We start from the raw sequence: 12,862 nt of genomic DNA, 5'->3' as shown, positions 1-12,862 counted from the left end.
TCCGTTCTGGGGTGTTCGGACTGTGCAGAGTCCGAGCTGGCTCTGAATAACCGAAAGCGTTTTCAGCGCTCATCCTTTTGTGTGAACTAAAAGGAGACAACTTAATGGGCACGTCCTGGTTTGATGTATGAGGTATTGACCTTGATTCACTTGGGTACAAACCCTGGTTTCTATACAGGCAAGTCATGTAGCTTTACCCCGTAGGCTCTGTGTTTTCTCAGCCGGCTAGGAACACTCCACAGGGAGGTTCCAGGCCAGTAGACTGCCTCACCACCAGAAGGTACATGCCTGCCCCCTCAGGCTGTGGGAGCCTTCTGTGGAGAGTGAAGTGTTCTACTCTCTCTGACTGCCCTTTGTGCAGCATCTTCCTCCACTTCCTCCATTTTCCTTTCTGGTGACTGTTTATTTCCTTAGATCATTGTAAAGTCCTTGTTTAAAACACAGGATATATGCTATCCCATCTGGATCGTTCACTCTTCTTCTGGGGCCCTCACGCAAATTCTGGTTTCACTTGGTATCCTGTCTTGTCTTTTCCTGTCACCGGTTTTTGTCTTGTTTCCTCGTCCCACTTTCAGGCTTATCCACAGCAGAGCTGAAACTGGACAGTGACTTCAGGAATCAGAGAACACAAGCAAAATGACATAAGAACAGCCATATTGGGTCAGATCAAAGGTCCATCTAGCCAAATATCCTGTTTTCTGACAGTGGCCAATGCCAGGTGCTTCAGAGGGAATGAACAGCACAGGTAATCATCAAGTGATCCATCCCGTCTCCCATTCCCAGCTTCTGACAAACAGAGGCTAGGGACACCATTCCTGCCCATCCTGGCTAGTAGCTGTTGATGGACTTATCCACCATGAATTTATCTAGTTCTTTTTTGAACCCTGTTATAGTCTTGGCCTTCACAACATCCTCTGGCAAGGAGTTCCACAGGTTGGCTGTGTGTTGTGTGAAGAAATATTTCCTTTTGTTTGTTTTTAAACCTGTTGCCTATTAATTTCATTCGGTAACCCCTAGTTCGTGTGTTATGAGAAGGAATAAATAACACTTCCTTATTTACTTTCTCCACACCAGTCATGATTTTATAGACCTCTATCATATCCCCCTTAGTTGTCTCTTTTCCAAGCTGAAAAGACCCAGTCTTATTAATCTCTCCTCCTATGGCAGCCATTCCATATGCTTTCTTAATGATGCCCAGCATTCTGTTTGCTTTTTTGACTGCTGCTGCACATTGAGTGGATGTTTTCAGAGAACTATCCACAATGACTCCAAGATCTCTTTCTTGAGAGGTAACAGCTAATTTAAACGCCATCATTTTATACGTATAGTTGGGATTATGTTTTCAGTGTGCATTACTTTGCATTTATCAACATTTAATTTAATCTACCATTTTGTTGTGAGATCCTTTTTTAGCTCTTCACAGTCTGCCTGGGACTTAACTATCTTGAGTAGTTTTGTATCATCTGCAAATTTTGCCACCTCACTGTTTACCCCTTTTTCCAGATCATTTATGAATATGTTGAATAGGACTCTCCCATTACAGACCCCTGGGGACACCACTATTTACCTCTCTCCATTCTGAAAATTGGCCGTTTATTCCTACCCTTTGTTTCTTATCTTTTAACCAGTTACCAATCTATGAGAGAACCTTCCCTCTTGTCCCATGACAGCTTACTTTACTTAAGAGCCTTTCTGAAAATCTAAGTACATTATATCCAATGGATCCCCCTTGTCCACATGCTTGTTGACCCCCTCAAAGAATTCTCGTAGATTGGTGAGGCATGATTTCCCTTTCCAAAAACTATATTGACTATTCCCCAACAAATTATGTTCATCTGCGTGTCTGACAATTTTGTTCTTTACTATAGTTTCAACCAGTTTGCCTGGTACTGAAGTCAGGCTTACCGGCCTATGATTGGTGGGGTCACCTCTGGAGCCCTTTTAAAAAATTGGCGTCACATTAGATTGACGTGCTGGCTGTAAGTTTTGCCTTGGGGAGAGAGGCGCATAGGCTCTCTGGATCTGCAGTGATCTCGTCAGGCTGTCAGGTGCTCAAGGTAGCACGTCTGGCTATACATCACCTTCTCTGCAGCAGCTTGATTTGGTTCACAAGTCAGTGCAGAAGCCCTTGGAGAAGTCCCCTTCTTTTATGCTGGGAGTAGAGCTCAAGTAGCAGAGTCGCGAGGTGTAGCAGAAATCTGCCTTGTAGTGGGGCTGGGGCAATTCCAAAGCAGCCCCTGTTTTGGGAAGGGGCACGTCTCCTGGGACTTTGTGAAGAGTCTGATGAGCTGTCCTCAGTAGCACTCTGTGTGCCCTGTGCATTGAACTGCAAAAGCTTCTTTACTGAACTGAGTCGGCTCAGAACCTCAGACCCCATGTGCGTTGGGTCAGGTGGCTTTGTCACATCCATTTGTTCTTGAGGTTTGTGTTGCAAGAGAGTCCAAGCGTCCAGTGCTTCAGCGGGTGATGTCACTCCCAGGTGCAGTGCAGTAGGTGCGCCTCGCTTGCAGGGTGCTCTGCGTGGGGAGATGTTGTCTGGAGACACTAGGCGAGTACCACCAAGAGCACTTTGAGGAGTCCAGTCCTCCCGAGACTGGAGGTTGGGGGTAGAAAGCCACAAGCCAGCACCTGAAAGACCCACGGCTCCTCATCTTAGTGACATGGAAGTAAATGTTTTAAGAGACTGCAAGGCTTGCAGCCTGGAAATGTTGGTTCTTTCCAGTCTTGCTTTGTTCATCTAAGAATCTAGACCAAATTCTGGAGGGACAGGCCACCCCAATCACTCTTAAGCAGGTAGAGTATAAGTGTCAGCCTCAGAGGGACAAAATTAACACTTTCTCCCAATCTCTCCCCAGGAGATTGGCTGCCAAAGTCCACCGGGCAGATTGTTACTGTCTGGAAGTCGTACGTTATTAAGAATGTATCAGCTACTATCAGCCCTATGTTATTATGTACCTGTACACAGTGATGAGCTGCCAAAATCTTAACAACTGGTTCCCTATAAAAAGTTCTGATTTTAGGGATGTGCCCCAATATGTATTTTTTGTACCAACAGGGTTACCATACATCCGTATTTTCCCGTATTTAAAAATTCCTCCCGGACGGCGATTTAAGAACCAAAAAGCCTGACCTGTCTGGGAAAATACGGGTGTGTGTTAACCCTGCCTAAAGTTCTTTTTTAAAAAGATGGGCCTGAGCTAGAAATGAGCTCCGTTTCACATGTGTGGGGCCCTGCCACGCCCTGGGGGTGTGCTAGGGTGACCAGATGTCCCGATTTTATAGGGACAGTCCCGATTTTGGGGTCTTTTTCTTATATTGGCTCCTATTACTCCCCACCCCCTGACCTGATTTTTCACACTTGCTGTCTGGTCACCCTAGGGTGTGCACATGCATGGGTCCCAGCTGCTCCCTGCCCCCCTCATTGAAGCAGGTGTGCAGGGTTACTGCCTTGGGAACATGAGGGCACGAGTGGACGTGGGGCCAGCTGCAGACAGGGGCGTGGGGCAGGGCTAGCTGGAGGCAGGGGGTGCAGGGCTGGCTGCGGTCAGGGCAGGGGGTGTGGAGCTGGCTGGAGACTGGAGGGTGCGGGGTTGGCTGGAGGCAAGGGGGTGTGGGGCTAGCTGGAGACAGGGCAGGGGCTGACTGGAGGTAGGGGCTGGCTGGAGACAGAGGCTGGCTGCGGGCAGGGCAGGGGGTGCGGCAGGGGCTGGCTGTGGGCAGGGCAGGGAGTGCGGGGGTGGCTGGAGACGGGCTAGCTGTGTGCAGGGCAGGGGGTGTGTGCGGCAGGGGCTGGCTGTGTGCAGGGCAGGGGGTGTGTGCGGCAGGGGCTGGCTGCGGGCAGGGCAGGGGGTATGTGCGGCAGGGGTTGGCTGGAGACAGGGCAGGGCGTGTGCGCGGCAGGGTTTGGCTGCGGGCAGGGCAGAGGGTGCGGGGGTGGCTGGAGACAGGGTCTGGCTGCAGGCAGGGGGTGCGGCAGGGGCTGGGGCTGGCTGCAGGCAGGGGGTGCGGCAGGGGCTGGTGTGGGCAGGGCAGGGGGTGCTGCAGGGGCTGGCTGCGGGGGTGGCTGGAGACAGGGGCTGGCTGCAGGCAGGGGGTGCGCCAGGGGCTGGGGCTGGCTGCGGGCAGGGCAGGGGGTGCGCCAGGGACTGGCTGCAGGCAGGGGCTGGTGCGGGCAGGGCAGGGGGTGCGCCAGGGGCTGGTGTGGGCAGAACAGGGGGTGCAGGCAGGGCAGCGTCTGGGGGGTGGCTGGAGGCAGGGGCTGGCTGTGGGCAGGGTGGTGGGTGCTCATGGGCAGAGTGGCTCGGAGCAGCCTGGGCCCAGCAGAGCAGCCGGGGACCCACCAGGCAGCAGCGGGAGCCCCAGGGGCAGGGGAGCAGCAGCAGCACCAGGGCTCGTGCCCAGGGCCAGGCGGCAGCCCATGTGGCTCCCGCAGCGCAGCGCCCACCGGTGGCAGGAGGAGGAATTACATCACTTCCCGGCCGGAGCCCATCAAAGCCTCAGCGCCCCGTGCAGGGAAGTGGGCTAACAGCTGGATCTACAACTGCTTCAAAATTTAACAACTGGTTCGCGCGAACCGGCTCCAGCTCACCACTGCCGCTACATCGGTTCTCTGCTTCCGGAAGCCAAACGCACTCGCGCTCCTTCTCTGTAGCGGGTGGGAGTCCTGGCACTCGGTTGAGGTAGAAGGCAGTAATGAGAACAGCTGTCTGGAGGAAGACACTCAGGCCTACATGCTGGAAGTCTTGGGATCTGCCGTGTGACTGAGAACCTTTTGTGGGGAGAGTAAGGCCACCCATGGGTCTCTGCAAGCTCTTAGCCCTTCTCTTGCCTTACCTGGGATGCTGAACCCTTAAGGAAGCTAGTTGTTTATAACTAACTGCTTGTTCAGCAGAGCTCTAGCGGCCTGATTTCCATTTCCATCACTGCCCCTTTACACGGCTCTGCCATTTAATGGCATCCCACTTCTGGGCCTCCCAGCACGCAGGGTGACCGTGCTCAGCTTCCCCAGGAACTGGGTGTTGGAGAAGAAGAGCAGGGTCATGCCTTGGGAATCTCTCTCCATTGCAGACACTCCTGCGCTCGAAGTACTGAAGACACGTATGGCTGAGTGTACCGGAGGTATCTCTGGGAGAACGACGACATCGACATGGGGACGCTTGGCACCTCCTTTCCTGGGTTTGGCTGACTGAGAGAGCATGGAGAGCAGGTTTGGGAGGCAGCCCTGGCCCTGGGGCAGCCCAAGCAGTAGCAGTGACCTACGCGTTCAGGATGGAGGCCAGTTGTTCTGCTTAGGCAGCTCTTCTTCTTGGCTGGTAGATCTGCAGAAGAGTTAGACTCCTGAAGGGATATTTTGCTTAACCCTCCTCTTCTCCCTGCCCCAGCACATGTTTGCAGATGACATGGTAGGGTGAAAACCATGGTTAGCAGTTCAGGCAGAGGATTGTCTGCCTGGAGCCAAGACACTTGTCCCAAGCCTGGGGTAAGATGGCTCTTTGGCTGTGTTTGAAAGAGGGTTGCCTTTTCATGGGATGCGAGCTGTGGCTGTTCTGCTGTGTAGCAGGTCCTTGGCCGTGAAACAAGCTCCCCTGTGCGGCTGGAGGTTTCTCTGGGTGTGGATCTGGGCTGTGAAATAATAATGCATTGCCCGTTAAGATTGTCTGTCTGTCTGCCGGGAGTTAGCAGTGAGCATCCCCAGCAAACGGGATCTCTTCAAGGAGGTTTGTTTAATTAGATGTTAACCCCCTGATGACCTGTTCCTTTGCCTCCCTGCTTGAGGATGCTTGAGGAAACCATCAGGAGGATGTGGGGATTAGTCATCTCTGGTCAGCTTTAGGAATGGTAACAGCGTCACAAACCCTCTGTATATTGTGGCCCTCTCACCTTGTGGGCATCACACTAAGTCCTTGTGTTGGTCCTGCACACTGTCAACGTGGGAAACATTTTCTCTGATCGTTCACACTGTTGTGAGTGGTCAGGGCTCTTGCAACTGTTCTCACCGGGCTGCCAGGCTCCGCTGCCATGCCCAGGCCGCTGCATAGTGCAGTTGCTGGCCAGTTGGTCTGGGAGACACATATGACGTCCCCTCCTTGTCGCCCTTTGGCTTTTCCCTTCGTTATGGCGGATTTGCTGTCATGTTACCTCCATAGCTCTTTGTCCTTAGGGTGCCATCCTATGTTCTGCTGCGCAACATGCATCCAGAGACAGGGAGAGAGTCCCCTGCTCAGCATTTCGTCTTGCAGACAAAGATGAGGTGCGCAGGGAGACCAAGAAATGCTCTTCTGGAAGCAACATGAGATTGAGCCGGGTTAGTCTCTGTGGCTTTTTCAGAGGAAGTGAGTCTGTAGGAGAGATCTGAATGGGGAAGGGGTCAGGGCTTGGCACACTGATTTTGGAGGTCACACCACACATGGGGTGGCATTGTTACCTGCACGCTCTAGGGCACCCCACCTTTACCCTTCCGTAGGCTCAGGGCGTAATCTTCTGCAGGTTTGCAGGGCCTTTTACCAGTGAACAAGCCTGACCCAGTAATATCCTTAACCTCTATTAACAGTTACCAGACAGAATACACATGCTAAGCGTACAATGCACACCACTCCCAATAAGGCAGATGAACCTTTCCTGGTGGCCAGTCAGGATTAGATCGTCCTGGGCTCCTCCAGCTTCTGCACAGTGTGGTTGGCAGGGTGTTGAGGTCTGGCAGCTCTGATCTTGGGGCTGTGTCCTGGAGTTCCTTTTGGACCCCAGTTTATATAGTTAAACTTGGGTCCTGCTTAGCTGTACCGTAACCAATCATTGTAAACTAAAGTCCTACAAAACAGTATTTTTCAACAATCCTAGCCCAGTACAAAGCAATTCTTTAACCAATCACATCCCACCATCTTCGTTGATTTAAATACTGTAAAAAGTTAGTTACACAACAGACAGAACCAATTAAAGAACAAGACAGACCCTACAGAAGTGAGGACCATAAAGGGCAAACAATAGAAGTAGAGATTTCACAATCACAATGGTTAATAAGTGGTTTCTTGCCAGACAGAACGCTATCAGAGTTTTCTTTAAAAATCCTAAGATCTGTCTCTTTACCTGGTGGTGGTGGGTACTATTACTACAGGAGCCTTCCTAACAGCCCAATTTAAATTTTTTATTAAAGCTAATGTTAAAAATTTGTATAGTACACAGGTTAAGAAAAGTGTCTGGACAACTGGGTATAGTGCTTAGAATATCCACAAATACAAAGTTTGTTTTTAAAAGTAATATAATACATATAGTGCATAATCAGCAATAACACAAATTTAGGTGAATAAATTTAAGAATACGTTTAGATATTTGCATCTAAGTATTCGGGTACATCACTCATGGAAAGGTGTACAAAGTGGTTGTGGAAAGGTGTACAAAGTGGTTGTGGAAAGCAAAATATAGCAATGAGTGAAGATTGTCCCCCAGGAATTCAGCATTTAGGGTAGGTTGTCCATTTAGAAAATACAATCTGTGTGGGAAGTATTTCAGTTACTTTTCCCACTGCGCTTCTCATCAGCACTCCAGCTCATCCCTCCTGGTATTGCCAATGTCCGGTGATGTGTTCTAGGTAGATGTCTCTTGACCATCTGATGGCATCCAACACCATGAGTTACCACATCAGCCGAGTGTAGCATTGACCAATTCCGCATTCCCGCAACATTTGCTTGTTATTGGAGTCCCATGTGTCCAGGGCTCCAATGATCAATGCCTCTGTCTGAACCTGGTAACCCTTAGCTCTCAAGGGGTCAGACAGAGGGACATATTTCTCTAGCTTTCGAGCTCGGGTGTTGCAGAAGGCCCAGGTCCTGTTCTCAAAGGGCACTGTGACATCCACCATGATGATTTTCTTCTGGTCCTCGTCGGCGATGACAATGTCCAGTTGCAGTTGGCTGTCGGTTCTGGGGATGGTGGAGTTCATGGCAACCTTCCCTATGGATGGTGGGATGGCTCTGACCGGGCTATCTTTGATGGCGTCATGTTGCAGCTGCCAGACTCTGGAATGGTGTTTGCAGCTACACAGGATGTGGGGTAGTGTCTCGTTGGCATAGCTGCACTTCCTGCATTGCTTGTCCCAATTCCCATGGCAGGAACAGGGTTTTGATGCAATTTAGATGGAATGTGAGAATGTGACTCTCTGCTTCTTAGCTCATGGTTGCTGGTGCCCTAATGTGACTGCTGCTGCTTACTAAAGAGAAATGCCTCAGCCCTTACAGCATGGAAGATTGCAGGGAGAAGGGAGATGAAGCGGGTAACGTTTGCGGGGAGGGAATACTACGGATCAGGTCCTGAGGGGTGACTGGAGCAGAGAGCTCTGCAAGGCAAGCGCCAGTACCTCGGATTGCACTCTCATGGTCCGGGGGGATCAGTGAGGGGGTTTCTGGAGGCTGCAATCCCTGCTCCAAGGTTCCTGCAGGGATTTTGTCTTCAGGTTGCTCTATGTAACAGGATCAGCATTTAAATGCTCTTTGGAGGCAATTGTTACAGTTGGAGGGGGAGACGTAGGAATCGGAGTTACCATGCAGCAGTGAAGGAGAGCATGTGTGAGCAGGGGCTGCCTGCTTTGTGATGTTAACCATGTGCAGTGGAGACTGCCCGTGCTTCCCTGCTGAGTGTGGTATTGAAGGAATTCCTCTAGGAACCCTTTGGGAGGCCAGCTGTTTTCATACATGTTACTGGGTGGGTTGCCTCAGCCTTGTCTTCAGCGATCAGTTTACAGGCCTGAAACTATAATTGCTTTGTTCTCTTTTTGTTGTAATGGGTAGAAATTCAGCTGAAGGCTGCACAGCTGTTCCTCGGTACAGGGCACGAGGAGGTAGAGAGACATGGAAAGCAGTTGGTTACAGCATCTCTTAATGAGCAGCTTGGAAGAGACTGATGGGAACTAAGGGCTTGTCTACACTTAAAATGCGGCTGTGCTTCACTGGACAGGCTCCCTACGCCAACAGGATGGCTTCTCCCGTTCGCGTAGCTACTCCGCTTCCCTGAGACGGGGTAGCCGTGGTGATGGGAGAATTCTCCTGTTGATCTCTCTAAACCAGGGGTTAGGCCGGTTTAACTGTTGCTCAGGGGGGTTGATTTTCACACCCCTGAGCGAAGTTGTTCTCCCGACCTAGCTCCCTGGTATAGACCAGGCCTAAAATTGTTCGGTGGTTGTGGTTTTTGTTTTGAACTCTGGCTTGAAGATGTAGCTGGCTTCTCAGCAGTACATTCGGAGCCTGTTTTTAAAAGACATTGCCCACTGGAGGCCCACAGAGCCAAAGTCTGTGATGGAGATGTCAGCCCTTTGCTCCAGCCCAGCTTCTCCTGCATGCTGCCTTCCTAGGAGGGCTGCTGCTGCGATTGTCAGACCAGCGGAGGGAGCAGAGAGGTGACAGCAGTCTCCTGAGTCTACGTATCCTCTTGGGGGATCCCTGGGACTCTGGCGAACATCGCAGCTAATACATGCAGAGAATACACCTGTTCTAAGTACTTAGAGTTTTACCAGTCCAGCCCGTTGAGAAGGGGGATTGAGTTTCAGGGCCCTCCTTTCTCTCTAGGTAGGATGTGGCCAGCGATTTTAACATTCCAGTTTCGTGACTCCTCTCACCACCTCTCAGCAATACTAGTTATCTCAAATTTCATACATCAGTGAGCATTTCTAATTCCTCTTGTTTAACCAGGCTTCCAGCATTGCTGTACCAGTGATCAAAGAATTTCTTCTGTGTCCCTTGGCACCTCGAGTCTGAGCCACAGGCTTGGGTTTGTCCTGTGTTACCCTGGTCCCCTGCCTCTTCTGTTGCTAGTCTAATGCCCGCCTGGCCTGTCTAGCTAGTCTGTCACCCAGAAGATTGGTTTCCCTACCACTGTGATGGAGCCGTCCACCTGGTGCAGCAGCCATCTCTCCCATGGTAGAGTTGTGTTGTGATCCAGTGATCCCTGGCCATAGACTAGCTAGATCAGTACGTTTCTGGGTGCAGAGAAGATTTTTGTTCCTCTTTTTCCTCCTAAAGTTCTGGTTTGGATGCAGTGTACTCTTAAAAAGTGAGCCTGACGGGCTTTAAAGGAATTTCCAGATGTTGAGGTTGATTAGAACAGGCCAGCCGCATCCAGAAATTCTTCCCTGCCTTTAAAGTAGTTCCATATGGCCTGGATGGTTAAAATGTTTTATTGTCAACTCCGCAGGTCTGAGGGGCTTTCTAAACCGGAGACCCTCGCACTGAGCAGCATGGGGGCTGGAAATCATGTTGAGTTTCACATCACTCTCAATGTTTAGTTTGGCTCCTGTCCCTGGACTAGCTGAGCATCTCTCCATCCTGCTAAGCTGTAGCATAGGCCTAGCACAGAGCAGGCTGTCATGCTCTGAGCAGTGTTCTTTATGCGGATGGGGAGACTGCCTTTCGAAGCAAGGATTCGTATTGTACTGGTAAGCATGCCAGGGATCTGCCGAACCTGCTAGCTTTCGGCACTCGCCTCCACAGCTTCCAGTAGTGAAAAACCAGGGACGTGGTTTCACATTTTTCTCAAGAGGGGAGCTAGACTCAGGAGTTTTGTGCTGTTCCTTGTCCCATCATGCTGAAAATTAGCAGCAAGAGAAGGAAGTTCATAACATCCCGCTGGCCGGTGCCAGGAAACACATGGCTCACTTGGCCGTGAATGAGAGGTCTGTGGGGGGGGGCTGGGTGTTGGACTTGCTCAGAGGTGTCCGGCGCTCATGAGCCTTACAGTCTGGGAGGGCTGGGCAGAGGTGGAGTCAGGAGGGCTGAAGTGGGGCACAGAAGTCTGCTTAAAACCGGTGGTTGAGACTGAAGAGGGTAGCGCTGAGGGTGAGTGAATGTTTCCTCCAGGCCTTTCCCTCCAGCTCTCCGCGCTGAGTGTGCTGGGCTGGGAGTCATGAGATCCGGGGTTTCGTCTGCTTTGGGCTGGCTGGGTGGCCAGGGCAAGTCACATCAATGCCCTCACCTGGGAAAATGGGGTATCTGTTTGTGGGAAGGTGGAGCAACTAATGTCTGAAGCTCTTCAGCCAGGAGGCACTAGAGAGAAGCGCTTAGTTTTTGGGTTTAGCTGGGCCGAGCCTAGCACCTCTTTTTGTTCCTCGCCGAGGGGGCGGAGGACAGCATCCATTATCTCAGCGTGACCTCTTGGGGCCCCAGGATTGACGCGCCCAGCCCTTCTGGAGGGTGGTTTACAGCACCAGCTCATCCAGCACTCCTACTACCCAACTGGCTCAGGGAGGAGGGGGCTTTGCCTCTGCTGTGCCAGAAAGAGAGCGTCTGTGATCGGGGATGCTGGCACTGTGAGGACGGCTGCTCCAGCGTTGGTTAGTTCATGTGTGTACAGGCCTTAGAGGCTTGTCAGCCATCGGACATGTGCCAAGGAAAGTATTTCCAGGCTGGGCTCTGTTTCTGCGATAGGCTCCCTTCACGTGGTGGTTTTGTTGAGCCCTCCAAGATGACCAGCTAACAGGTTGCGTTGCTGGTCATTTAACTGACAGACCTCTCTTTACCCTGCCAGTGTAACCCAAGCTGGAAACACGGAGTGCTAAAGATGCTGGGGAGAGCGTTTACCGTAAATCAGGTGACTGAATCGTTAACCTAGTTGCTCAGATTACAACCTGCTGCCGCTGTCTCCGCTGTTAGTTGGGGTTATGTAATTAGCAGATGAGCCCAAAGTTGTATTCTGTGCCTCGAAAGGTGTGGAGGTGTCTCTTAATCCTGTTCTTTAAGGATGCAAAGCTGCAAGGAGCACTTTCTATTCCTGCTTATAGGGCATGTCTGCTGCTTCTGTACTAAGTCCTCCAAAGAAAGCATTATGCTTCAGACTACAGCTTGGTGTACTGTGGAAGTGCCTAGGCTCCGGTCAGGACAGGGGCCCTGTTGTGCTGGGCACAACACAAATGACTCTGTCCTTGCCTAAGGAGCTTACAAGCTAATTTGGTCTGTAAGTATTGAAGTGTCCCACCTTTGCTGGGATAAATGGCATTCAGGATCTCTGGGCCACGGGTAAATGACTGGGTGTGAGGCAGGCCGTGGTGGTACCATGGGTCAGTTCCACGTGGTGGGATCGCACGGAGGCCATGGGCCTGCAGTCGACATTTTGTTTTCCCTGGTGGCTGAAGGCTTGTGCCGCTCTCAGGACTCTAACTGTGACATGGCTTCACAGGCCATTACTGATCCGGAGCTGTTCCTGAGACTGAGATGTGCTGACACTTCGCAATTGTGTGACTCCTGCAAAGATCTGACAGTTTTGAAATCCCTGGGGCTGTTCACTGGTCGTAGATAGCTAAAGCTTTTTGGTGTTGTTTGTAAAACTCAAACACATATCCTGTTTGAGCTGCTGGTTCGCTGTGTGCAAACTGAAAAGGAGTACTTGTGGCACCTTTTCTCCTTTTCTTTTTGCGAATACAGACTAACACGGCTGTTACTCTGAAACCTGTCATTATGTGTGCAAACTGACATTGCACCACGAGATCTGTGCATGCTTCGCAGTGCATCTCCAGAGAGAAGAGTGCCGGGGGCTGGCTCTGTCTGGGGACGACCTGGGGTTCAGTGTTATCAGCTGTCGGGAAAAGTCCAGTCTCAAGAGGAAAGTCTGTCTGTAAATGTATGGGCTGATTCAGGGCACAGAGCTCTATGGTGTTAGCATCTCTGAAACAAGTTTTCTCTGTTTAAAAACATCTCTTCGCATTTGATGTTCTTTGCCATTCACCTGATTGTATAAAGGAATTGCCCTACTTATGTCTCTTGCACTGTTGCTGTGTAAGACCTTTAGCATGTGCCCAAGGCAGGCACTGAACTTGTTTAAAATGGACCAGGCTGCAGCCAACCTTCTTAGCCCAGCAGGCAATGTGGCTTTGCTCAGGTCACAA

The 12,862-nt window shown here is 51.0% G+C and overlaps 1 protein-coding gene across 2 annotated transcripts in view; it reads left to right on the top strand.

Annotated features, from left to right (window-relative positions):
• PTK7 (protein tyrosine kinase 7 (inactive)) overlaps positions 1-12,862 on the top strand; it is a 95,956-nt gene that overhangs the window by 44,511 nt on the left and 38,583 nt on the right. Inside the window, exon 1 of one of the 2 annotated variants that reach the window (XM_084624477.1) lies at positions 718-745. The exons of the other annotated variant lie outside the window; for it this stretch is intronic. Within the exon in view, the coding sequence (XP_084480603.1) occupies positions 733-745 (13 nt within the window). The 5' untranslated portion in view covers positions 718-732. Of the gene's footprint in view, positions 1-717; positions 746-12,862 lie in introns of those variants that run through there. 2 annotated transcript variants of the gene reach the window in all.

The sequence above is a fragment of the Lepidochelys olivacea genome, assembly GCF_965140295.1.
Source record: "Lepidochelys olivacea isolate rLepOli2 genome assembly, chromosome: 3".
NCBI lineage: Eukaryota > Metazoa > Chordata > Testudines > Cheloniidae > Lepidochelys > Lepidochelys olivacea.
This window is presented reverse-complemented; position numbering and strand designations above follow the sequence as displayed.